Raw genomic sequence first — 27,667 nt, forward strand, 5'->3', positions numbered from 1 at the left:
TAATGTAAAAAATAAGTGTTTATTTTGTGTATATGGTAGTTCTTAGACCCTGTAAACATTCAATATTATTCCATTTAAAACCTGTCTACCATGTTCTGATTTTCCAAAAAGCTTGTCACTATAAACTTTGATTTCAGTGATAAATATTGGATATACAATAAACAGGCCTATCTCTTCTAGTTATAAACTGGCCTTGATGTGTTCAATTTGCTTTAATTAGTTTTCCCTGAATTGCTGTCATCATTCAACAGTAGCATGTTGCTTTGCTAGCTGTCAAAGTAGATTTCATCCCCAAATGGTTATCTGTAATGAAAGAATACAAAGATGAAATTTTACTTCAATTTTTTAAAAAGATTCATTTTTGGACTGACAAAAAGCAGTCAGGAATGCAAAATGCATTAACTTACTCTCGTAGTTAGAGTCTACCACTTGAGGCATTCATTTCTGTTCAGAATCAAAATCACAGCTCAGATGACAGCTGCCACATTGGGAGCAGTCACCAGTGTGACCATGTCTAGCCCCCACAGAAGACTATTTTATATGCATTAATGTTCACAAATCTATTCCAAACTGCAGGCATCCTTTCATTATTCATTTGTTATATGCCTGTTACAAATTTTTATATAAAATTAATTTTTGTATTTCTTGGAAAAAATTACTACCTCTGATGAAATACTAAAAGATGTTTGCAATATTAAACTAGAAAATAATATTAACATGTAAAATTAAATTGTTACAAGCATCTAAGTGATGCTTTTAGGAGCCCAAAAAAGGGATGGTCTACATTTCATGTGAAAAACTTATCAGAAAGCAAATGCTTTGAATATGTTTTTTCTCATAAAAGTACCTGAATGAAAAATTTAAGACTATTCCTACTGGTATCATTCTTAGTAAGCAGCTGAACATAACTTTTAGTGTGAAAGTTAAAACAAAGAATACTAAACAAAGTATGTGAAACTGCTCTGTAGGTTGGTACCAGCAAAATTAATTACTTAAAAAAAGAAAAAGTTTAAAACAGTCTCAACTGCTGGGATTCTGAGTAGCCAGGGAAATAGATCTTATGAAGCCTGTGCACTTCGTCTGGTGGGGGAAGAACAAAGCCATTCTCTAAAGTCTAAAGTCTATTCACCATATGAAACTGACTTAACAAGCTATGACATATCTAAATTACCCTGGCAATCTTCAGTTCGTCTTAGCTAAGAATAAAGTAAAAAGGGTGATGTGGAAGCAGGCAAGAATTGAGAGACGAAGGTAGGACGTGAAACTACAAAGCCACTTTGATCTGTGGGCAGCCTACACAGACACAGGTGGATGGGTGGCGATACTGCAGACCCCTGGCTGCATTAAGATGCTGAAGTACAGGGAGAGACTAAATTTGACAGCAGTGGACTTTCCTTAAACAATAGATCATCGGTACGTACCACTTTCGGAATCCAGTGCACAACTAACAAATTATCCTGTTAACTAAAGTAGGTATTACGGGACTTCCAACAGGCAACACACACTTTGGTTAGTTGATTCCTATATGTGCTTGGAAATAATAAAACTTCTTTTTCAATGTCCTTAATTTAAACCAGTCTCCTTAATTATTCAGTTAGTGATACATGCCATATGTTCACCTATGAGATGCTGTTTCAAAGTTAACACTTCAAAACTTTGTAGGATGTATCTTAACATCAGAGAGAAGATAACATTAAACAGATGAAAAAAGAAATCAAATTAAATAGAAATACATGCTTGTTCATTGTAGTTGTCAGTAAAAATAGCAATGTTTAAGTTGGCACCTGTGTGATAAACATCAGAAAACTTGTAGTAAATAGTTGTGAAGGGGATACTTTACAAAACCCAAGCCGAGGTCCGAGTCTGTCCTCTAGCCAGAGGGTCCGCCCTCGGGATCCCCTCCACCAGCCACCGCAGTGCTCGCTGGGCTGCCTGCGCCATCAGTCCTGGGCGGGGCCTTTCCTGCCGCAGGAGAACTGTCCACATTCCCTGACGGCTCTTGGGAGACAGGCATGGGAGGCTGGCTGCTTTCAGGACTGCTTTCTCCTGGGATTCCACCAGTCTCTCTGGGCTTTGTATCCACAACAGGTGACTTAGGCTATAAGGCAGACAATTACATTTTGTTTGAATTAAGCAACATAATGTGAAGGTTTAGTAATCAAACATGTTTAACAAGTTTCTATGCAAATCTGTTGTAACAAACTGAATTCTTTCAAATCCCGGTTCCAGGCTGGACTGTAATTATATAAATGTTATTAAGCCTCACAGAACTGTACATGGAGGAGTGGGACACTTGGGACATCCTAGGTGTCAAGTGACCAAGTTCAGGAAGGGTTGAGAGGACTGGTGGTGGCTGGTATTGCCAACTCCTCTTGTCTCCTGAGAACAATTCATTTGCCAAACGTTTACTGAGCATATATTAAGTTCTAGATGCTGGGGATATAGCAGGAACGAAACGCAAAATCCCCGCCCTCACTGCAACTCACATTTAGTTTGGGGACAGAATTAGGGGAAAAGAAATTAATAAAGTATCATGCTGGAAGTGGGTGGGGGTGGCAGGATTGGACTGCTGTTTAAATTAGGGTGGTCTGAAAGGTCATCTATCAGCAAAGGCCTGAAGAGGTGAAAAAACGAACTATATGAATATGTGAGGGAACACAATTCCAGCTCGTGAACAACAAGCACAAAGGCTGAATTCGAGGAACAGTCTGGAGGTCCTTGTGGCTGAAGCAGAATGGGGGGGGTGTCAAAACCCTCACTCTAGGTGGGGTGTGGGCAGATCAAGGAAGCCATAGGCCACCCAGGTAACTGCGGCTTCAAGTGAGATGGGAAGTCCCTGGAGACTTCTTGAGATGAGTGACAGATAAGCATTAACTATTAAAGCTGAAAGGAACATCTTCCGTTTTCCAGAGGCAGGCAGATGTTTCTGCTTGTACGGAACTCCATGGGAAGAAGGAATTCTGTCACTTCCTCGTAGTTATTTTTCAAAGGTTTACAGCTGTAATTTAAACTTTGCAAATGACAATATGAATTCCTCTCTTAAACAGAAATAGAAATGTCCCTTTAAATGACCAATAAAGGTGGAAAGAAGGCCTCACCATTCGCAGGTCAAAAGTATAGTGTCGCCAGCCAAAGAGGTACAAGATTTGGGAAGGGGAGGTTCTCGCTCCCCCTGGCCCACTCCCGCTAAGACTCTAGGCTCTCCCAGGGGCTCCCTCAGGCCTCCCTCAGGCCTCCGGGCCTTCAAAGGTAGATACTTCAGTCCTGCTCACCTGCTGGTTTCCTATGACATTTCACATAAATGACCACCTGTGCTAGCAAACCACTGGGAAAGAGTCCTGAACATAAAAAATAAATCTCATTTCTTCTAAGGAGGCTGCACTAACTTTTGACCGGAAAGGGGAAGAGAGAGAGAGAATGTGAATAATTAGCGACATAAGTAACAGTGCAGGGGAGAAGAGTACAAACACTTAACCGAAAGCTCTACAGGAAGCACTGAGGCCGTCAGAAGGGGCAGCAGAAGGAACAAGTGCTGACTTACAGTGGGCACCACCTGGGGATGCTCTCGCGCCTCTTTGTCTGGTAAATCAAATGCCCGGAGCACTTCCGGGCTCCTGTTGCCAGTCTGCAGTCTCAAGTCAACATCTCTCTCTCTGAAAACATCTCTTCTACCCTCATACGTTTTGTCATAAGGGCCTTGCTCAGAGGGGCCAGTCTGGCCCCTATAATAAAAGTCTGCATCACCTGCTCCAGCCTGGGGTCTATAATCAATTTCCTGCGGCCGCCGCCTGTCCCCTGGCTGAAGGGCCGGGGGCTGTTCTCTTCCAGGACCACCTAAAGGTCTCAGCATGTGAACAGATTTTCCAGCACCATAGCAGAAACTCTAGAAGGAAAAGAAATACATATTGCTGAGTACCTAAGGGCTGCCTTACAATGAAATTAGGAGGTTCTTTTTATTCAGTGTGTTAACAAAATTATGTAACATAAACAACTCAACTGCACTTTTTTTCATTAGAGACCTCTTCTTTAATACAGGGCCAGAACAGCCAATTAAATTTGAGAAATCACTGAGTATTCAGTAGACATCTTAATCAGCTGGACACATTCTAATACTAATTGTCTGATAATTGCTCATACGTTGTCTATATTCACACCCATCATATAAGGTAAATGCTGATTATTCAAAAGTTGTACATCATTATGTAAACATTCTCCTGCAGGTTAATTTTTTTTACCAATACAAACTTGGCTGTAGCTACAGCTACAATTCAACAGACTTTTTGAGTCACACAGTGCATGGGAAAAACTAGGCAGCATTTCTCCAAGTGTGGCCCCCGGAGCCCAGGAAGGACCCCTGAGACTCTCTCAGGGGATCTGTGAGGTCCAAACTTTTCGTAATGCAGACATTAGTCTTTCTCACTCTCCTCTCGTGAGTGTGCAGCAGTCTTCTGGCGCTGAAGTGACTGCCTCACTCTCACGGCTCATGGTCTGTGTGCTCGTGTATACTGGTATTTTTAAATTTTCTCAGTTTTAGTTCCTAATATGGTAAATACAAAAAAAAAACTCCCATAAACAAGAGCTCTTTGTGGTCTTCAATTCTTAAGAATGCAAAGTGTCTTGAGAACAAAATGTTTAAAAATCACTGTACCAGAGACACTATTTGAAAACAAACAGCAAAAGGTCTTTCCTCCGGTAAAGCAACATGAGATGATGGGGTTTTGCTTACAATTTCAGTTTCACAGATTAAACTACTACTACACAACTAATGTCACCTAACAAAACCAGACCCCTAAACCACTGAATCCTATCATCACAAGCCAAAAAACAAAAACAAAACAGGAACAAAGTGATTGGAGAACAGTGAATTTTGTGTTCTTAGGGAGGACAAGCCTTTAATGCTTTCCGTGACACAGCTGAGTTCCTTACGTTTTCTTTTCATATGACAACCGCTTTATTGGATAGGGCTGAAAACCACCACCAACAAAGCTAAAGGGATCATGGATGAATGACAAGTAATATTTCTTGTTAACAAACGTCTGCTCCTGATGACAAGCTGTTCACACTCACCTGCTTCCACATCCCTTCCTGATTCTGTTAGACGCTGCGACCTTCCCTTCTCAGTGCTACAAACACTCAGACTGAAAGAAGAAGGCCCCCTTTCTCAACGAGGACGTAAACGACTGATTTCTGATTTCATGTGTATTAACTCACCACTGAGGGACACATTTTAAAAGAAAGTATTACTGTAAGTCACTGCCGTGACATCTGTAACTCTAGCACCACTTCCTCGCTTAGAGGAATATACATGGAGGTATAAATAAAGCTGCGTCACGTAAAAACCACCTTCATACACCATTAAGCGTGACTTAACCTGACTCTTAGGCGTCAAAGAAGCCTAATGGCCTTTCTTCTGTAAATCCTGCTAACTGTCAGCGAAGTGACGAAGTGACGCTCTATACGCACCAGGACCGCTAACGCCATAATTATCAGCACTGGCACGTGAAGTAACACGGGGATCTCCTTCAGGAGCGCTCTAATGAATTCCCCAGTTCCTTTTCCAATGTACTTCAATGGCTCCGTGATGAAGTTGGTGAACGTAACCGCCAGGGCCTAAAACAAACGGTAAAGCAACTTAATTACTTTCCTCACAGGATTTTGAGGCACATAGAATGAGCCAAAATTCACTGGGAACTGTGGCTGGAATTATGTTATAGCAATTAAAATGCTGTCACATGCTTTTCAAAATGTGAAAATCACTATGTAATGGAAGTATTCTTTTCTAGAACAAAGGTTTATTATTAGTAAAATGACTTAAAAAACACAAAAAGTTTTTAATAAATACAAGGGATTTTTGACTTACTTTGTATGAGTAATTTTTACAAACTATCCCATACCTTTGTTGGTGGGACCAACCAAATAGGGTTGACTAATAAGAGCTCATAGTATTTTTGGCATGGGTCATCCTTGTAGGTCCATGAAATTCTTAACCATTCTATTTAGAGAGAGACAGAACACTGAGTCATTAAAAAAAAAGTTGCATTTCATTCCCAAATAAGACAATATTTTGGTTTTACCTCTGCCACCGCCACCACCAATCAATTTTAAAATTGTTTTACAAATAGACTTCCTGCAATGCCGATTTAAAATTTTTTCATCTTATGTCCAAAATATTTATTTTAAAAATCCATTCAAAGTTTACAAGTGCTATGCAGATAAAATATTATATATGATCAAGATTTCTAAAAGGTAACTATTTGAAATTTGTTCTGTACACACATAAATCAACCCAAGTAAAACGGGAAACCTGAGTAAGATTGGTGGGTATGATACCCGTCTATCCCGGCTGTGATACTGTACTAGCACAGCTGTGTGAGACGGTACCACAGGGGGAAATGGGTAAAGGGTACGCAGGATCTCTCTGTATTATTTCTTATGACACCCGTGACTCTACAATCATCACAGTAAAATTTCAATTTAAAAAGTCAGTTCTTACCTTATTTTATCAACTAAATTAGAATATTAGTTCTCCCTATATTTCTAAATCAGGCTTACATCACACACTAGCCTGAGCTAACGGGGGCATTTTAGTTGCCCCTGCAGCAGGCTGGGTTGGTTTAGTCGCCATAGCTTTGTAAGAAGCATTAATTTGGGACACCCTAATGTGTAATCTGCTGAGATTCTATCCTGATCAGTCATCATGGACTCGCATTTATGTATAAGGTGCTTTGAACACTAAGCCATTCCCACTGCTACGTAACTAAAGGCGGTCCATGTTAGCGAGAATGTTTAAAATCTGTAAGAAAAAAAGTAAAATAATTTACCTTTAATAAAAAACGAGTAAAGCTACAATATACGATTTCATAAATCAGTACAAGGAGATTAAATCTAAGGTGGATATGAATGCATACAGACATTGATTCGCTTCATTAATAAACTTCGGTTGAGGACCTAGATAGAATGTGCTAGACACTGGTAAGGACTAGATGAACAGTGAGCACAGGATCCCCCCAGTCTAATGGAGGAAGGCAGATAGTATCAGAGCCAGTACACACTTGCAATTCCTTCCTGTGACATTACATGAACACAAAAGTCACTAGTCTGAAACCTAAGACTCTTCTTGCATGTTCTTTTGATATTAAAGGGTCAGTCAAGGAAAGCCTCCTTGTGGCATTTTATCATTGTAATTATTCATATGTTTTCTCATTCTCAGAAATTCTATTCAAAAATCAGGCCAAGTGAAGCAACACCTTACCCCAGAGACTTCCACTCCAGTCCATCTTCTCAGCACACACCTTGTTAAATGGCTCCATCTTGGCGACTTCGGCCTGATGCTGTGCGAACGCTACCTGACAAACACCGAAAGGGAACCATGAACCACTGCTAACAACGAAGGCTGCACCTCACACCCAAAACACCTTTGTTCAAAGCATGTCTTCACCAGACACCAGATTGTTTACAATTTTTTAATAGAAAAAGTGTATCTATTTTTTCTAAAGAGTAGCTCTTTTGGCAAAGTACAGTCTTAACACAATCAGTAAGGATAAATTACCTTCTTTGTAAGTAATTATGATGAGGAAGGAAAACCTTTTCACTACAAAGATTTTTTAAAAATTAGTTCAAAAATACACTTTATATACCATGCCCCAAAATATAGCTATAAGTGACTACTTCTCATTTCATGATGAAATAGTGTTTTGCTTCGTATGGCTTCCACCACAAATGGCCTATATGAAGATAACATATCTTTTATAAATCAAAGGGGAAATCATTGGATAACAGTATTCACCACGTAACCTCCTTTCCTTCCATTTGTAAATAATTACTAGTTCTAGAAGCTATGGAACTTAGAGCGAAAGGTTAAAAAAAAATCACAACGATTTAATCAGATGAATTCATTGAAAATATCTGGCTACTTGACTAGGCTGGCTAAAAAGATCTAAAATGTTTCTTCAAAGATTATGCTGTTTTGACAGGCATAGTAGTGCTTCTTTCAAATATACAGCATGATCCCAATTTTGAAAGAATTAAAATTTAGAAAAAAGATGGGAAAGAAATTATCTCAAAATATTAACAGGGAATAGCTCTTCAATATCTCTAGGTGATAACATTACAGATGATTTTTAAAAATTAAATTTCTCTGTATCTTTTCTAAATTCTCTACCATGGATGTACCACTTTTATATTAAGAAAATAACCTTAACTTTTAAAAATGAATATTTTGATATCATTTCTAGCAAAGAATAAAAGGATATGTCCAAAACCACTTAAATAAGAATTGGAAAGATGTGTCTACCTAGCTCTATTCTGATTTAGCTGTCCCGATGCCTCCCATCAGGAACTGGGTTATGAAAATTAGAACCGAGCTTTTTTCAAGGGCCCAAGAAAACCGAGTACAGTCGAGCAGTGGCCAATTGCCTGCCATCTCCAATCACTGCCTCCAACCCTCATGTGAGGCAAGGTTACGAGCATATACTAGCTATAAATGGATTATCGTCTTCCTTTATTATGAAATAACATTTAAAAATGTTTAAAGTGCCCACCGACTTAATACCTTATATAAATACATCCAATTCCATCCCAAACTGAAGAGAAAACTGATGACTAAAACACGCCTCAGCTGGGTGTACCAGTGGATGTACGTCCACAGCTCGGTGGCCACTAACATCACGATGCACAGCAGACACAGAAGCACCTCAAAAACAGAAAGAAGCAGAAAGAGTCACTGCCAAGCTGTCTTCCCCACCCCAAACAAGAACGGTCAACAGAAACAAAAGAACTGGACTCAAACACACAAACTCATTTGTACTATTTTGCTTTCAAGTTCATCACCACAGTCTGAGTGACTTAACAGATTCATGGTGGAGTTTTAAAAGTATTTTAAAAAGAAACTGTTCCTCATGCCCCCGTATCCCAGCTTACCATAAACACATTATATGGATCCACTCCAAAGGAATCTTCAAATCGCCACACCCACGTTTCAAAATCATGCAACTTAAAATTAATTAAAATATCACTTAATGCATCATCCAAGGCTCCTGGCTTCCAGTCTTCTCCACTGAGAAACTTCTGTATTTCTAACAAGGTTTGTCTTTTAATGATAATCTCGGCATCATAATGCATATCACCTTTATTTTCTTCAGGCTGAATTAAATTTGCCAAGAAACAAATAGAAAAGAGAATTTTATTATTATATTACTCAGTGAAACATTTCAAGACAAAAGCCAATCTGTAACTAAATACATAATTAATTTACAATATTTCACATGTGTAAAATAAGAATAAAAATATCTACCTGTGTCTCACAGGCCAACATAACCAAAGACAATACATGTGAAAAACATTTCAAAACATAAAAGTCTAGGCAAGTAAGTAACGTATATTTTACTAAAATACAGTTAATTCTTGCTATTCGCTGTAGTTATGTTCTATCAGTATTTGCCGATTAGTCGCTCATTAATTAGCAAATACTGAACCATGGCTCCTACAAGAAAATACAGGGTTAGGCTCCTGCAACACATTTTCATCTGCCAGTCAATACATACCCTTTCTATGTGTGTTTCTATTTAAAGACACCATATTTAATATATACTGTTGATTCATTAACACCGAACTCACAGCCAACAACCCTGTAGCTCATGCCTGAAGGAAGCTCACCTAACACATGTATTTTCTCTGTAAGGCACCTCCTAGCCTTCTTGCACGAGGAACACTAGACACATTACACTTGGGAACTACTTTAAACAGTGAAATAACCACATACACCAAAAACAGCGTAAAAAATGTAGCCATATATTGACCACAAAAAAATACTTTTATAGTCAGGGCTGAAACCAGAAGGCAGGACCTCGGCAGCGAATGCGCACAGCAGGCAGCTCTTGTCCGAGTGACCACAAAAGGACCCTGGGTATTGACTCTGGGGTTCCAGAGAAGCTTTAGTGAGTGGGCAAATGTGTAAATATGGAATCCACAATAACGAGGATCAACTATGCACCTTTATCTGATGATTCGGGTTATGACTTTCCATTTGCTGAGTTTTCAGATAGTTTCAAATTTGCAGTGGCACAAGTAAGAAAAAGAAAAATCTTTTTTTCTTTTATAAGAGTAAATACAGATAGTTAAACAATAAAAACATAAAATGAGAAAAACCAAAGTGTCATGGCAAAGCACAAATCATCAGCAAGCATAAAAAAAGCAGTTAATATATTTTTCTAAAACCAGGAACTATGTCAACATTTCCTAGTATCTCCACCTTCAGTATTTTCTGGCTCCGCCTTATTTCCTCATCTATAAAACAGACTGTTCTACGTCGCACACAGTTGTAAGACTTGAATTAAAGGGTGCACACAGATAACAACGGCCTTTACACTTCCATTTTCCAAAGTAAAGTGGTGTTATTGAATTATTCATCTAACAATTCCTTTTCCTTGATATTCTGATTGCCCAAAGTGAAAAACAGACTAAAAAATGAAATCTTAACATTAATTATGAACAATGTGGGCATGATACGCAAGGTTGCAAAGCAGCACGTGCCACAGGACAGTTGGGAAACTGCTTAAAACACATTTTTCTTTTTCTCAATCTATGTGCTCTTGCATCATCTCAATAAGAAAGCACACAGTAGAAAACAAGTGAGGGCCAGGACAGAATTTCCTTACCAAGTCAGGAGTTTATTACGTTTCCAATTGTTTAGTAAAGTTCAAATAACAAACTTAAAACAAACCCTCACCCCCAAACTCAATTAAATGGTCAGCAGTGCACACAACTGAGTAGGTAAGTAAGTCCCTGTGAACTGGAAGCAAAGGAGTGTGGTCTGCACCGCCCGCTTTCTCCCTCCACACCACCGCCCAGCCGGTTGCTACCTTTCACCTGCACGAACAGGTTTGGCAAAAGGGTGAGTCAGGTATTCTCTGTTCAAGTATAATGATGCTTTATCACTACTTTATATAATTTGAAAATATCCACTACACTGACTGGTTTCACACCATCCACCACCAATACTCACAAGTCCAAGCTTTCTGGTTTCAATTAAAATTTTATTTAAATATCTCCTAAAAACGGGATTGCTTTGACTTTCATAGTCTTTCCTCGTTTTCTTTTCACACTGATCAATCTGTAAGCACAAAAATAAAAACAACAGTTAGCATCAAGTTTAATGTAAGGGTCAAGTTTCTAACCTATGGACTGATCAAGGTAAAAAGCCATTTTCCTCAAGCTTGCTGTCTCTGGGTTCTCTCTGCAAGGGGCAAGGAGGCAACCTTGCCCCAATGAGGGCCACACGTCCAGCACTGAGCCCTGACTGGCAGTTTTTCTGCTGCCTGTCAGTAATTTTAAAGCTGAAGATCATGAAGCAAGATGTAGAGAAGCAGAGCATCTGGACCAATCTGTCTTTTCCTAATTCCAAAGTAATGACTGGAAGGAAGAGTGGGTGGGAAGGAAGGAGGGAGGAAGGGAGGGAAGAAGGAAGAATATATAAAGAGACAGAAAGAGACAAAGACAGGATGAAGTCAGAAGAAGAAATGAAGAACACGGCAAAGAATTTCTTGAATGTGCATGTTGCTTTTGGCCTTTTATGAACTTTTCCTGTCAACAACGGATCATTCCCTCCTACGTATATGGGACGCTGCTTCTGGAAGGCAGGAACCATGGCTTCTCCAGAGTATCCTCCACATGGTAACCCCTCTGCCCATAATTCTTCATCAGAACAGACTTCCTCTGACGTAGCTCAACTCTGAACAAGTCACTGAGTGAGGGTAACGCGTATCTTATAGACATTACAGCTGTGAGAGCAGCTTTTCTTTTTTAATTGAGTGTGGACCACAAGTTGAGTTGAGCTTGAAAATGGGCCTTAGATGATGAACAAGATCATAATGAGCATCGAACACAAATACAGGACAAGAGGACACTTGACAGAAGAACACCTGGCAGTTTACACATCTACAAAATTTTTTAATTTCTCTTTAAGAGAAATAATGTTTCTTAAAGCAAGGACTCAAGACTCCATTTTACCAATCATGTTTTTACAATGTTTGAACCAAAGTCACACATAATGGAATGAAAAATTTCTATAAAAAGGCATTTCTGCATTTCCTACTGTGCAGCCAAACTAGCTCACGACACCACAAAACGCAGTGAAGTGGAGGCGAATGCAGTCCAAGCATTTCTTTGCTAGCACTCGGGTGAGGCCACATTCACATTTGGTACGAAGCACAAGCAGGTCTGCGTCTCAGGTAACAAGCTCTCCCAGCCTCTCAGCCGGAAGCCTCCTCACTCACCAGCTCTTCCTAGTTTGACCTCCACCCTCAGCTACAAAACTTGCCTCCTCTACCTTGGAAAAGTCAAAACAGTTTCCTCTTCTCTCTTTAACCCTTGTCACTGCCTGGACCTCTGCCACCCCATCTCCATCCCAGGCCCCCTCCATGCTGCCACCAGCTCAGCCTCCACAATCAACAGAGGGTGGCTCCCAAAGCACAGCATATGTTCAAACCCCTGCACAATCCTGACTTGTTTCTTTCCTCATAAACTCTACTTCAGCCACATAAAAGGACTGAATAAATGACGAAGGAACAGCTACCACACATATTATAATAATCCCTTATATTTGTAAGAGTAACTCTTATCCTTATAAGCTGGTTATAGGCCCATTTCTTCATTTGCCACATTTTTCATGAGTCTGATGCCCCAGCACTGTGACAGGTAATATAGAATCAAGAATGAATAAAACAGGGGCCGGCCCGGTGGCTCAGGCGGTTGGGGCTCAGTGCTCCTAACTCAGAAGGCTTCCGGTTTGATTCCCACATGGGCCAGTGGGCTCTCAACCACAAGGTTGCCAGTTCGATTCCTCGAGTCCCACAAGGGATGGTGGGCAGCGCCCCCTGCAACTAAGACTGAACACGGCACCTTGAGCTGAGCTGCCGCTGAGCTCCCGGATGGCTCAGTTGGTTGGAGCGCATCCTCTCAACCACAAGGTTGCCGGTTCGACTCCCGCAAGGGATGGTGGGCTGCGCCCCCTGCAACTAGCAATGGCAACTGGACCTGGAGCTGAGCTGCACCCTCCACAACTAAGACTGAAAGGACAACAACTTGACTTGGAAAAAAGTCCTGGAAGTATACACTGTTCCCCAATAAAGTCCTGTTCCCCTTCCCCAATAAAATCTTTAAAAAAAAAAGAATGAATAAAACATATTTCTAGTCCCAAGAAATTTTCAGTCTGGTAAAGAAATAATTACAACATAGTAAGATAAATGTTATTACAGGAAAATAAAAGTTACTATTTAAAAGAAAAACCAGAGTAACTAAATAAAAAATAATATACAGTTGACCCTTGAATAACACGGGTTTGAACTGCGCAGGTCCACTTATACCATTTGTTTCAGTAAATACATACAATACTGTAAATGTATTTTCTCTTCCTTATGATTTTCTTCATAACATTTTCTTTTCCCTAGCTTACTTTCTTGTAATAAAATAATATATAATACATAAAATATATGTTAATTGACTGTTTATGTTATCGGTAAGGGCTCTGGTCAACAGTAGGCTATTAGTAGTTAAGTTGTTGGGGAGTCAAAAGTTATAGGCGGATTTTCAACTGTGCAGGAGGCTGGCACCCCTAACTCTCACATTGTTCAAGGGTCAATTGTATATATAAATTGTACAGTACACAGAAACACAAATAATGTTTTCAAATACAGGAAAACAAAGAGCAATTAACATACCATAAATATAAAATTCATGAATGGAAAAATCTAACCTTATGGGTTAAAGAATCAAGTTGGCTGTAACATTCCGACAATTCGTCAGCATCTGGCAAGTCAGGACTGGCCTCTTTTTTATCTGATGTACCATATTTCACCTAGAGTAAAGCAGAGAGGTTTTATGTCGTTATGGTTCAAAAATAATCTCTGGCTAATTTGACTACTTCATTTTGTGACTTTGCTTGTTATATTCTTCAACTGTATTGAACCATTAAAAAAGTAAGACTCTCACATTTATATACTAGTTAAGAACTAGTTAAGAACTAAGAAAATCAAATTAGTTTGCTGCTTGATGGGCTTTACATTCAATTTCGAAATAGAAACAACCAGGTGGGGTTGAAATAACCTTAGACTAAGAGTCACGAGAGATATTCAGCATGATTGCTAATCATTAATACATGACTTTCATAGCTCTGTGTAAACAACAACAATAATAAATAGACTATTTCCATCACAGGACTGGGAAGGTCTTACACACACACACACACGCCTTTCTCTAATACCTGCGATTTTCTCATTGTTCCTGAAGCAGCGTCATAGTTCAGCATGTCTGTGGGGTCAATCCACTCGTCGTCATGCGCGTAACCAGTTATCAGCCACAGACATTCACAGAGGAGCAGAGAACACAGCATCCTGCATGAAGGGCTAAAGAACAGTTTTTTGCCTTTTTTTTAAAGAACAATTTTTAATAGCTATAATAAAATAGAATTATTTTTAGAAGAAATTGATTTGTAATAAAAACTACTTCCTCCTAGTGCTAAGACAGTGCTTTCTTTCTGAACAACAAATAAAACTCAGTAAAATGGCATTCACATATAAATATATATACACACGCGCACATTCCCATTGACACAAAAAGAAAACAGGTATTTTCCATATGACTTAGCAATTCCATTCCTAGGTATGGACCCAGGAGAAATGAAAATATGTATATATCCACACTAAAACTTGTACATAAATGTTTATAGCCAAGTTATTCACAATAGTCACAATGTAGAAACAACTCAAACATCCATCAATTGATGAATGGACAAATAAAATTGTGTGATATATTCACACAATGGAATATTACTAGGTCATGAAGACAAATGAAGTATTATCATATACTACAGTACGAATGAAGCTGGAAAATATTATGCTATGTGAAAGAAGTCAGTCACCACAAACCATGTATTATATGATACTGTTTATATGAAATGGCCAAAATAGGCAAATCTATAGAGACAAAGTAGATTAGTAGGTGCTTAGGGCTGGGGATATAATAAGGGACAGAAGGGTGGCCGTAAATCTGTACAGGATTTCTTTTTGAGATGATGAAAAAATGATCTAAAATTGATTGTGGTAATAATGGTTGCGCATAACTGTGAACATACTAAAAACCACTGAATTTAAATGGGTGAATTGTATAGCATGTGACTCATTTCACAGTAAGACTACTTAACAAAAATACAGGTGTTTTAAACAAATCCCCCCCCCCCAATTTTTTTTTTTAACAAATGGGAAATAATAAAGGTGCAAAATTAAGATTCAGAGTTCCGGTCAAGATAGCAGAGTAAACACTGTGCTCTCCTCCACCCACCACCACATCAAAATTACAACTAAACTGCAGAACAACCACCACTGAGAGCCACCTGAAGTCTAGCTGAGCAGAAGTCCTATTAACTAAGGACGCAGAGAAGGAGCCAGGTTGAGACTGGTAGTGGGAAAGCGGAGATGTGGAATCAGCAGGTGCCACACTGACAGTGTGGTTTTTACGAATGGGGAGGTATCTCAGCTTCGGAGGTTTCCCCCCTGAGGAGCAAGAGGTCCCAGTCCCACACCAGCTCCCCAGCCCAAAGCACCAGTGCCAGGAGGAGGAGTCCCCATAACATCTGGCTGGGAAAATCAGTGGGGATTGCGTCCAAGTGAGATGCAGGGCTGCTGGAATCCCAGGCATCCTCTTGAGGGGCTCATGCATGGACTTGTTCACTCACAGACTCACTTGCTCTGGGCTCTAGTACAGGGGTGGCAGCTCGAAGAGCAACAGGGACATATGGGGAAGAACTGAACTGACTGGCTTGGAGGGGGCAATGGAGGGGCAGGGGTCAGGGCAACTCTCTCTGGGGACTGAAACACTGGCAGCTACCATTGCTCCTTTGTTGAGCCCACCCTCCTCCCAGCATGTATATCTGAGTCTCCATCAACCAGGCTCACACCATCCTAGGGCCCTGGTGATTTCCTGAGACCACAACCAACTCACACACCTGCGTAAGCTGCTTCCAGCAGCTTTTCCACACAAGTGGCCTACCTTGGTTCATGCTGCAGACTTTCCTAAAATCTCTCAAAGGTCCACAAACCTCAAACAAGCAGCAGCTGGTCTCTGTATGCCCTGTACATCTTGCTAAGTGGCCCCAACCTGGCACAAGTAGCGACAGGTCTCAATGTGCATTTTAATTCCCATCAGGTGGCCCCAAGGCTGGCATAAGCAAGTGGCTAATGTTGGCCTGGAACATAACTCCAACTAAGCAGCCACATACCTGGCACAAGTGGCAGATGGCCTCAGCTCACATTGTGGTGCCCATCAAAGGGTACCAAGCCCAGCACTAGTGGTTCACAGCACAGCCTCTCCCAATGCCTGCAAGCCAAGCACAAGTGGCAACCAACCACAGATCACTTTGTAGTTCCCTCTAGGCAGCCCTCAAGTTGGGCACAAATAATGGCTGACCTTGGACAGCACCAGAAACCCCCACAAGAGCCTCAATAACCAAAACACCCAGTGGTGGGCTTCAGACCCCACCGAGTTCCAACCAGCTCTACAAATGACACACCCGAAGGACAGACTCAGTTGACACCAGAACCCTGCAAAAGCTACTCTACTCTGTAGGGCAAGGAACCACACAACAACTTGTCTGCTGTAGTCACGGCCACCCCTCACAGCCTGAGGATCAATCCCACCCACTGACATGCCAACAGCACTCCAGGCTCACCTACAATAGAAGGGCACACACAACCCACACAAGGGACATTCCTGGAGCACCTGGCTGTGAACAGGGAGACCGTGCCACTGGGCCTCACAAGACACCTACTATACATAAAGCCACTCTGCAAAGATGGAAGACATGGCAGACCTACCTAATACATATAAACAAACACAGGGAGTCAGCCAAAATGAGGAGACAAACATGTCCCAAATGAAAGAATAGGACAAAACTCCATAAAATGAACTAAATGAAATGGAGACAAGCAATCTACCAGATACAGAGCTCAAAACACTGGTTATAAGGATGCTCAATGAACTTAGGGGAAGAATAGATGAACTCAGTGAGAACCTCAATAAAGAAATAGAAAACATAAAAAAGAACCAGTAAAAAAAAAAAAAGAATACAGTAACTGAAATGAAAACTGCAGATTAGATGAAGCAGAGGATTAAATCAGCAATCTGGAAGACAATATAGCAGAAAATACCCAATAAACAGCAAAAAGAAAACAAGAATTTAAAAAGCGAACATAGTTTAAGTGACCTGTGGGAAAACATCAAGTATACCAACATTCGCATCATTGGGGTACCAAAGGAGAAGAGAGAGAACAAGAGATTGAAGAAATAATGACTGAAAACTTCCCTAACCTGGTGAAGGAAATACACATACAAGTACAGAAAGCACAGAAAGTCCCAAACAAGATGAACCCAAAGAGGCCCACACCAAGACACATCATTATTAAAATGCCAAAGATTAAAGACAAAGAGAGAATCTTATGAGTAGCAAGAGAAAAGCAGTTAGTTACCTACAAAGGAGCTCCCATAAAACAGTTGATTTTTCAACAGAAACTTTGCAAGCGAGAAGGGACTGGCATGAAATATTCAAAGTAATAAAAAGCAAAGACCTACAACTAAGATTACTCTCCCCAGCAAGGATGTCATTTAGAATTGAAGGAGATAAAGACTTTCCAATACAAGGAAAACCACTAAACGAGTATTGTAAGAAATGTTAAAGGTATATTTTTAAGTAGAATAAAAAATATGAATAAGAAAATATAGGGAAAAAAATTCTCCCTGACAAAAGTAAAAGCAATGCACCAAAACTATAAAGCCAGTACAAAGGTTGAAAGGCAAAAGTAGAAGATCATGTGTAATTACAACAATAAATTAAGGGATGCACACAAAGAAAATAAAAAATCATGACAAAATAAATGTGGAAGGAGTGAATAAAAATTGTAGTGATTTTAGAATGTGCTCAAACTTAAGGGACCATCAACTTTAAAAACTACTATAAACATAGCTTGGTAAACCACATGGTAACTACCTCTACAAGAGACATACAAGAAATAAAGAGACGGAAATCCAAACAACATACAAGTAATCAACATACAAGAGAGCAAGAAGACAAAAAAAAAGCAACACAGAACTACCAAAACAATGAGAAAGTAATTAATAAAATGGTAATATCTACATACTTATCAATAATTATTTTAAACATAAATAGACTAATGTTCCAATCAAAAGGTATAGGAGGGGCTGAATGGATTAAAAAAATCAAGACCTGTACATATGCTGGTCTTGTACAAGACCTGTACAAGAGATCTACTTCAGATTGAAAGACACACAGAGACTGAAAGTAAAGGGATGGAAAAAGGTATTTCATGCAAATGGAAATGAAAACAGAGCTGGGGTAGCAATACTTAGACAAAACAGACTTTAAAACAAGGGCTGTAACAAGAGACAAAGGGCATTTCATAATGATAAAAGGATAGATTCAACAAGAAGAGATAACCTGTAAACATTTATATACTCAACGTAGGAGGACCTAAATGTATAAAGCAAATACTAATGGTTATAAAGGAAGAGATCGACAGTAGTACAGTGAAAGTGGGGGACTTTAACACCCTACTGACATCAGTGGATAGATCATCCAGACAGAAAATCAACAAAGAAACAGTGGCCTTAAATGACACATTCGACCAGATGGATTTAATTGATAGGGTATTTCAACCAAAAGCAGAACATACATTCTTTTCAAGTGCACATGAAATATTTTCCAAAACAGACCACATGTTAGGCCACAAAACAAATCTCAACAAATTTAAGAAGACTAAAATCATTTCAAGTGTCTTCTCTGAGCACAACGGTATGAAACTAGAACATTTACAAGAACATTTACAAGAAATCATTTACAAGAACACTGATAAACACTGATATCATTTACAAGAACACTGATAAACACACAAACTCCTGGAGGCTACAATGAATGGGTTAACAATGAGATCAAGAAGAAATCAAAAGATTCCTTAGACAAATGAAAATGAAAACACAAAGACCCAAAATCTATGGAACACCACCAAAGAAGTTCTAAAAGGGAAATTTATAGCAATGCCCCAAAAAAACAACAAAAATTTCAAAATAAAAAGCTAACCTACAGAAACTAGAAAAAGAAAGAACATAAGCCAAAGTGAGAAGGAAATAATAAAAAAAGAGCAGAGATAAATTAAATGGTGTCTAAACAAAAATTAGAAAAGACAAATGAAACCAAGAGCTAGTTCTTTGAAAACATAAAACTGACAAACCTTTAACCAGACTCATGAAGAAAAAGAGGGCCCAAATAAATAAAATCAGAAAGGAAATAGAAGTATCAACCGACACCACAGACAAAGGATTATAAGAAAATAAAGACTACAAGAAATTATGTCAACAAACTGAAAACTTGGAAGAAATGTATAAATTCCTAGAAAAATACAGTCTTCCAAGACTGAATCAGGAAGAAACAGAATAATCTGAACAGATCAATAATCACTAACAAAAAAGAATCAGTAATCAAAAAACTCCAAACATATAAATAAAAGTCCTGGAGCAGATGGCTTCACAGATGAATTTTACCAAACATTCAAAGAATTAATACCTATTCTTTTCAAACTATTCCAAAAAATTGAAGAGGAGGGAAGAGTCTCAAACTCATTTTACGAAGCCAGCAGCACCATGATACCAGAACCGAACAGACGTTACAAAAAAAAAAAAAAAAACTATAGGCCAATATCCGTGATGAACATAGAGGCAAACTCTTCAACAGGGCAGCTGGGTGGCTCAGTTGCTTAGGGAGGCTCAGTTGGTTAGAGCGCGAGCTCGTAACAACAGGGTTCCCGGTTCAATTCCCACATGGCCCAGTGAGCTGTGCCCTCCACAACTAGACTGAAGACGAGCTGCCACTGAGCTGCTAGAGGGGCGGCCAGATGGCTCAGCTGGTTAGAGCGCGAGCTCTTAACAACAAGGTTGCTGGTTCAATTCCTGCATGGGATGGTGGGCTGCGCCCCCTGCAACTAAGATAGAAAACAGCGACTAGGCTTGGAGCTGAGCTGCACCCTCCACAACTAGATTGAAGGACAACGACTTGGAGCTGATGGGCCCTGGAGAAACACACTGTTCCTCAACATTGCCCAATAAAAAAAAAAAAAAAATCCTCAACAAAATATTAGCAAACCGAATTCAGCAATACATTACAAAGATCATACACTATCATCAAGTGGGATCTATTCCCGGGATACAAGGCTGGTTTAACATCTGCAAATCAACTACCGTGATACACCACATAAAAATCATATGATATCAACAGATGCAGAAAAAACATTTGACAAAATCCACCATCCATTTATGATAAAAAACTCTCAGCAAGTGGAAAAGAGGGAACATAACTCAGTATACTAAAGGCCATATATGACACCCGCAGCTAACATCATACTCAATAGGGAAAAGCTGAAAGTTATTCCTTTAAGATAGGGGACAAGGGCCGGCCCGGTGGCTCAGGCGGTTAGAGCTCCGTACTCCTGACTCCGAAGGCTGCCGGTTCGATTCCCACATGGGCCAGTGGGCTCTCAACCACAAGGTTGCCAGTTCAATTCCTCGAGTCCCGCAAGGGATGGTGGGCTCTGCCCCCTGCAACTAAGATTGAACACGGCACCTTGAGCTGAGCTGCCTCCCGGATGGCTCAGTTGGTTGGAGCGCGGGCTCTCAACCACAAGGTTGCCAGTTCAATTCCTCAAGTCCCGCAAGGGATGGTGGGCTCTGCCCCCTGCAACTAAGATTGAACACGGCACCTTGAGCTGAGCTGCCTCCCGGATGGCTCAGTTGGTTGGAGCGCGGGCTCTCAACCACAAGGTTGCCAGTTCAATTCCTCAAGTCCCGCAAGGGATGGTGGGCAGCGCCCCCTGCAACTAAAATTGAACACGGCACCTTGAGCTGAGCTGCCGCTGAGCTCCCGGATGGCTCAGTTGGTTGGAGCCTGTCCTCTCAACCACATGGTTGCCGGTTCAACTCCCGCAAGGGATGGTGGGCTGTGTCCCCTGCAACTAGAAAAAACGGCAACTGGACCTGGAGCTGAGCTGTGCCCTCCACAACTAAGACTGAAAGAACAACAACTTGAAGCTGAACAGAACCCCCCACAACTAAGATTGAAAGGACAACAATTTGACCATTGTTCCCCAATAAAAGTCCTGTTCCCCTTCCCCAATAAAAAAAAAAAAAATCTTTAAAAAAAAAAAAAAAAAAAAAAAAGATAGGGGACAAGACAAGGACGTCCTCTTTCACCACTTTTATTCAACATATTATTGGAAGTCCTAGACACAGGAATCAGACAAGCAAAAGAAATAAAAGGCATCTAATCGGAAAGAAAGAAGGAACACTATTATTATTCACAGATACATGATACTAGGTACAGAAAAACCTAAAGATTCCACCAAAAAAACTATGAGAACTAATAAATGAATTCAGTAAAATAGCAGGATACAAAATTATTATTCAGTAATTGGTTACCGTTTTATAGACCAATAACAAATTATCAGAAAGAGAAATTAAGAAAACAATTCTATTTACAGTTGCATCAAAAAGAATACCTGGGAATAAATTTTAAAAAGGAGGTACAAACCTATACTTGGAAAAGTATAAGACATTGAAAAAAGTATAAGAAAGAAATTGAAGAAGATACGAATAAATGGAAAACTATGTTATTCTCATGAATAGGAAGAATCGTTAAAATGTCCATACTACCCAAAGCAATCTAGATTCAATGCAATCCCTATCAAAATACGAAAGGCATTTTTCACAGAACTAGAATAATGCTAAAAGTTATATGGAACCACAACAGACCCCAAATAGCCAAACAAATCTTGAGAAAGAAGAACAAAGTTGGAGGTATCATGATACGTGATATCAAGCTATACGACAAGGCTATAGTAATCAAAACAGCATGGTACTGGCATAGAAGCAGACACATAGATCAATGGAACAGAACTGAGAACCCAGAAATAAACACACGCCTATATGATGAATTAATCTATGACAAAGGAGGTAAGAATATACAGTGGTGTAAAAAAAAAAACAGTCTCTTCAATAAATGGTGTTGGGAAAACTGAACAGATACCTGTGAAAGAATGAGAGTAGACCACTTTCTTACACCATACACAAGAAACTCAAAATGGATTAAAGACTTAAAGTCTTAAGGTAAGACCTGAGGGCATAAAACTCCTAGAGGAAAACATAGGCAGTAAACTCTTTGACATTATCACTCTTAGCAGTATCTTTTTTGATATATCTCCTTAAGCAAAGGAAACAATAGAAAAATAAACAAATGGGACTACATCAAACTAAACATTTTTTACACAGCTAAGGAAACCATCAACGAAACAAAAAGGCAACCAACCGAATGGGAGAAGTTATTTGCAAACACTACTTCCGATAAGGGGTTAATATCCAAAATATATAAAGAACTCATACAACTCAACAACAAAGAAACCTGATTTTAAAATGGGCAGAGGACCTGAATAGACATTTCTGCAAAGAGGACATATAGATAGCCAATAGACATATGAAAAGATATTGAACATCAGGGAAATGCCAATTAAAATCACAATGAAATATCACCTTACAGCTGTCAGAATGGCCAGCAACAATAAAACAAGTGTTGACAAGGACGTGGAGAAAAGGGAACCCTCATGCACCGCTGATGGAATTATAAATTGGTGTAGCCACTATGGAAAACAGTATGGAGGTTCCTCGAAAAATTGTAAATAGAACTGCCATGTGACCCAGCAATTCCACTTCTGGGTACTTATCTGAAGAAATCCAAACACCAATTTAAAAAGATATATGTTCACTGCAGCATTATTTACAACAGTCGAGATACAGAAGCAACCTAAGTGCCCATCGATAGACAAATGGATAAGATGTGGTGTGTGCGTGTATAAATAAGTAAATAAATAAATAAAATGACTACTACTCAGCCATAAAAAAAATAAGGAAATCTTGCCATTTGTGACAACATGGATAGATCTAGAGGGTATTATGCTACCTGAAGTAAGTCAGAGAAAGACAAATACCATATGAGTTCATGTATATGTGGAATCTACAAAAGAAAATAAATGAACAAATAAAACAGAAACAAATTCCTATAGAGAACAAATTTATGGTTGCCAGATGGGAGTTGGGGGAAATGAGTGACAAAGGGGAAAGGATTAAGAAGTACAAACTGCCAGTTATAAAAACAGTCACAGGGCTATAAAGTACAGCCTAGGGAATATAGTCAATAATATTGTAATAACTACGTATGGTGTTAGATGGGTACTAGATTTATCAGGGTGATCATTTTGTAAGTTATATAAATGTCTAATCCCTATGTTGTACAACTGAAACTAATATAATGTTGTATGTCAACTGTGACTGAAAACTAAAAGACATTTTTTTTAAGATTCAAATAAGGTGATGAAACTCTCAAACCATCGGAGAAAATAACCCACTGCATCTAAGCCTCTGCATAAATACTGCCATTTCAACACTTAATACCTTTGTTCAACACTGTCCAATACAGTAACCAGCAGCCCCATGTGGCTATTTAAATTTAACTAAATGTAAGTAAAAAAACACTCTGTTCCTCATTCACACTAGCAACCTTTCAACTGCTCAACAGCCACAGGTGGCTAGTGGCTGCCACATTGGACAGTGCAGACATAGAAGGCTCCATCATCGCAGCAAGGCCTGTCTTTTACCTACTACGGGTATGGATCGGCTACAGGAATTCGAAGGCAAGAAAGCCCTGGGCCCTGCCCATAAATGGCTTACAGTCTAATTGTAAGAATGAAAGTAATTTCAGGCTAAATAAAACACTCCCTCTCTGCACTCAGTGTACTGCTTATTCTTCTACCACAACACAATGAAATTAGCCACTTATGGTCTGTGTCTTCCATTAATTAGCACAGTGGCTCTCAAGCGTGGCTGTGCTTGAAAATCACCTGGGGAGCTTCTAACACTCCCAATCTTCTGGCCACGTCCCAGGCCAATTACATAAGAATCTTTAGGGGCGGACACTCAGGCCCTGGGATTTTTAAAGCTCCCACCTGGTTCCAATATGCAGTGAAGGTAGAAAACTGCTGCCCGGGAGAAAGAACTTTTGCAGGGGAAGGTGACAACTTACTCAAATCTGAATTCACCTTCCTGATGAACTCTCCCTCTTGTCCCCTGCATTCTCTGAGCCCAGCACCTACCCAGTGGCTGGCACATGAAAAACATTCAGTAAATGTTTGTTAAGCAGCAAATGATCAAAGCCATAGCAGGGATTCAAAGGGCTTAACAGGTTCCAAGGATGAAGGCGGCACAACTCACTGGGTGAAATTGGAAAGATTTCATGGAGAAAGGGACATGGGAAATGGATTTTGAAGTGTGGGTAACATTCTAAGAGTGCAAGATAAGGGAGGCACAGCAATGTGTATGCTTCAGAAATTGGGAGGGTGGACGCAACGGAGAAGGGCTGGGATGACACTGCTGAAGTGAAAAGCTTATGACTAACTTCATCTGCGTTCAAGGGTGATGGCAGCTAGATTTGGGGAACATGAAACTAGCATTACATGTACAGGACACAAAGCTTGGAAAAAACGTGGATTCACACTGTCCAACAGGTGACTGAAGCAGAAAAAGGGTATTGGTCTGAAAGAGTGGGGGCAGTGAGAACAGAAAGAACACACCTGACACATTTTGAAGATTAATTCTACAGACCTCAGCAACCGAGTGCAGGGAGAAGAAAAGGAAATGAATGATGGCAAACGTGACTCCAAGATTTCAAGGCCTCCTGACAAAAAAATGGTGATATCGTTAACTTCAAAAGCAACTAAGAATGAGAACATGGTTTGGGGGGAAAGTTCAGCACTCATTTGCACCACATTTACTAAACACCTACTGGATTGGGCACTGTCTTCGTGACAGGGATGCCAGGAAACTAGACCAGCCAGATCTTCTAAGCAGTTAAGATCTAAGTAGGTGACAAAGAGAATATCTGAACTGAGCAGAGGCTCCAAGAAGATAGCAGAGTATGAAATCAAGTCTGCAGGAAACGAGGCATTACACTACTTCATAAATAGAAATGAATGTGGAGGGATGGAAATCAACCTTCTAAAGCAAAGAAGAGCAGCTGACAGAGTTATTATTGTTATTGTCTGTCATCAAAAGGATGGTGAAACAGTCCACTAGAAAGCCAGGAGTGTCACTGTGTGCGGGATGGAAGGTTGGAGATTTGGAAACAATAGCACTAAGAGCATTATACAAGGGAGGTGACTCAAAAGCCTGTCAAGCAGCTGACTTTTTACTATGACCCCCCCCCCCCCATCCAAAGTCATGCTGTTCACAACCATGTTACTTTCTCCAATAACCATCACCAGATGAAGAGCTTGATCCAGGGCTAGGGATTAGCAATGTGAAAATGATGGAGAACAGGAGGTAACTGGATTTAGCTGCAAATTCAAGCCCTCCTGCCAAATCCCCATGGTCACTGACTTAAGGCTGGAACTCCTTAAGAAATCTTACAATTGATTTCATGCTTCCTCCAAATAATGCTGCATCTAAACCTGCTAGGGATCTTGTTAAACAAACAGGTTCTGATCAAGTCAGAAGTGGGTCTGCGAATCTGCATTCCTAACAAGCTCCTCCTGATGGCAGAGATGTTGGCCCACAAACAGTAGCAGTGTTAAGGGAAAGTAACCATCCCGAGCTGGTGTAGTTTAATGGTGGCACCTGTGATTCTACTTATTTGTGAATAATAGTCTCTCTCCCCCCAATTCCTATTCTTTATCATTTTTTCATCTGCATCGAGCTTTAACATTAATATCAAAATTATACTACATAATAGTAGCTAGTATTTTTTTTTTGATTACCCTGTTCCAAATACCGCTACTCTGCCAGCTACTGAGTGCAAATCAGCACAGACGAATAGTATCTGATTTCAATTAATTTACACGTTTAATGAGAAAGACAAGGCTAACTTAGAGAGGGTAGAGTCCAATTCCGTATTAACCTAGAGGTAGCATGGCATAGAAGTCAGGGGTTTGCAGGTTAGCTCCCGTGCATGCGTGCAGCAGCCTGAGGACGTGCCTGTCAAACTTGAGGATGTGCGTTTCTAATAAGCTCCGAGGTGATGGTGATGAGGAATGTGGGGACCACACTTTCATCCCCACTGTCAGAGAGAAAACCTGAATCGCTTTTCACCACCCACTCATATCTATGCATCCCTAATTTCTTACATTCAAATTAGATTTGGAGTTTTTAAAAATGAACTACAACCAAACCCGAGCTCTCCTGCTGACGGTATTTGTTCAAATGATGCTTGAAGTTTTCACGGTTAACTGAAACCAACAACATTGAACGTTTGCTCGGGTCCGCTTCGCACTTGCGTTGCCTCTCTTCCCTAGGCCGCTCTCGGATCCGTGCAACACAACAGCCGCGCAGCAAACGCGATAAGGGTCGCTCGCCCGCCCATCCGGGGAAACGCCGCGCTCCGAGGTTCCCCGCAGGCCCGGGGGAGAGCGGCCCCCGCCCCCGGCAACGTCCGCGGCCTCCCCGCCGCCCAGGGGACCCGCCGGGGCGGACCCAGCAGCCCCGCCTACCGCACAAGCCCACCGACACACGTCCAGGGTGGCCCGCCGGCTTCTCCAGGAAGACACACACCTGCCAGGGACCGCGGGACAAAGTGGAGACCGCCAGCCACGGCCGCCGCGCGCTTCAGCGGACGCCGAGCCTCTCGCGAGTCTTCATCGACGCGCTCGGCCCGCAGCTGTGTATCCCTCCCGGGCGCGCAGCTGATTGGCCGGCCGAGGGGGCGGGGCCGGCTTCTGTACGCTGGTTATAGGCCAGGGTGTGTTTTGTGTCCGCAGAACTCTTCTGCAATGAACACTGAACACGGAAGCTAAATACGTAAAATGGATATGAAGCGTATTTTTCAGTCTTGATTTATAAGTTTGAATGTGACATTTTTAATAAAACCCGGAAATCTATTTTTGAGCAAAATATTTTAAATAGGGTATAATGAATGAAAATGATAGTCCTGGGGCGGGGCCAAGAGGTGTTTAGTTTTTGTCTTAAACTGCTGGCCTTGCAATCTCAGCAAACTCGCCAAAGAAAAAATGCTGAGTTTTACACACTAGGAGAAAATGAGAGATGTGCACAAGTTATTGGCAACACATTTTAAAGTGTTTTAAAATTTGGTAGTACATAATGTACTTGTGTGCATGTTGCTTATCACAATTTTAAAAATTAAAATATGCCTGACATAAAATTTATCATCTTAACCATTTTTAAGTGTACAGTCCAGTGTCGTTAAGTATATTCACATTATTGTGCAAACTGAAGCTGTACGTATTGATTCATTTCCCCTGTACCCCCAGACCCTGGCAAGCACTTTGTATCTATGAATTTGACTACTCTAGGAACCTCATATAAGTAGAATTATACAGTATTTGTGTTTTTGTGGTCTGGCTTATTTTACTCAGCATAATATCCTCATGGATCACCCATGTTCTAACATGTCAAAATTTTGTTTTAAAGGCTGAATGATATTCCATTGCATTATATACCAAAGTTTGTCCATTTATTTATTGATGGATTCTGGGGTATCCTGCACCTTTTGTCTATTTTG

The 27,667-nt window shown here is 40.4% G+C and overlaps 1 protein-coding gene across 5 annotated transcripts; it reads right to left on the bottom strand.

Annotated features, from left to right (window-relative positions):
* On the bottom strand, window positions 1-26,824 carry CLCC1 (chloride channel CLIC like 1). Of its 5 annotated transcripts, none has more exons than XM_019730548.3 (12): window positions 26,701-26,824; window positions 14,258-14,399; window positions 13,751-13,852; window positions 11,003-11,110; window positions 8,920-9,141; window positions 8,552-8,692; window positions 7,253-7,346; window positions 5,895-5,992; window positions 5,464-5,610; window positions 3,542-3,883; window positions 1,841-2,098; window positions 1-303 (listed from the first exon to the last, which is right to left on the bottom strand). In XM_019730548.3, the coding sequence occupies exons 2-11, from the start codon at window positions 14,384-14,386 to the stop codon at window positions 1,871-1,873; spliced, it is 1,611 nt and encodes a 536-aa protein (XP_019586107.3). In that variant the 5' UTR covers window positions 14,387-14,399; window positions 26,701-26,824; the 3' UTR covers window positions 1-303; window positions 1,841-1,870. The 5 variants fall into 5 exon arrangements, with proteins under 5 accessions (XP_019586107.3, XP_074175135.2, XP_074175133.2 ...); XM_074319034.2 differs by having other exon boundaries at window positions 26,640-26,798; XM_074319032.2 differs by having other exon boundaries at window positions 1-2,098.
* Window positions 26,825-27,667: the final 843 nt, after the last annotated feature.

Source organism: Rhinolophus sinicus, chromosome 7 (genome assembly GCF_057876585.1).
Source record: "Rhinolophus sinicus isolate RSI-liver-muscle chromosome 7, RSI-T2T, whole genome shotgun sequence".
Taxonomy (NCBI): Eukaryota; Metazoa; Chordata; class Mammalia; order Chiroptera; family Rhinolophidae; genus Rhinolophus; species Rhinolophus sinicus.

Bases quoted from the DNA above. Each gene is read 5' to 3' on its own strand.
- CLCC1 (XM_019730548.3), bottom strand. From the start codon at position 14,386: ATGCTGTGTTCTCTGCTCCTCTGTGAATGTCTGTGGCTGATAACTGGT. The intron at 13,853-14,257 runs GTATTAGAGAAA...GCTTTACTCTAG, and splicing joins GAACAATGAGAAAATCGCAG to GTGAAATATGGTACATCAGA. The intron at 3,884-5,463 runs GTGCGTATAGAG...TTTTCCTTCTAG, and splicing joins TTATGGCGTTAGCGGTCCTG to AGTTTCTGCTATGGTGCTGG.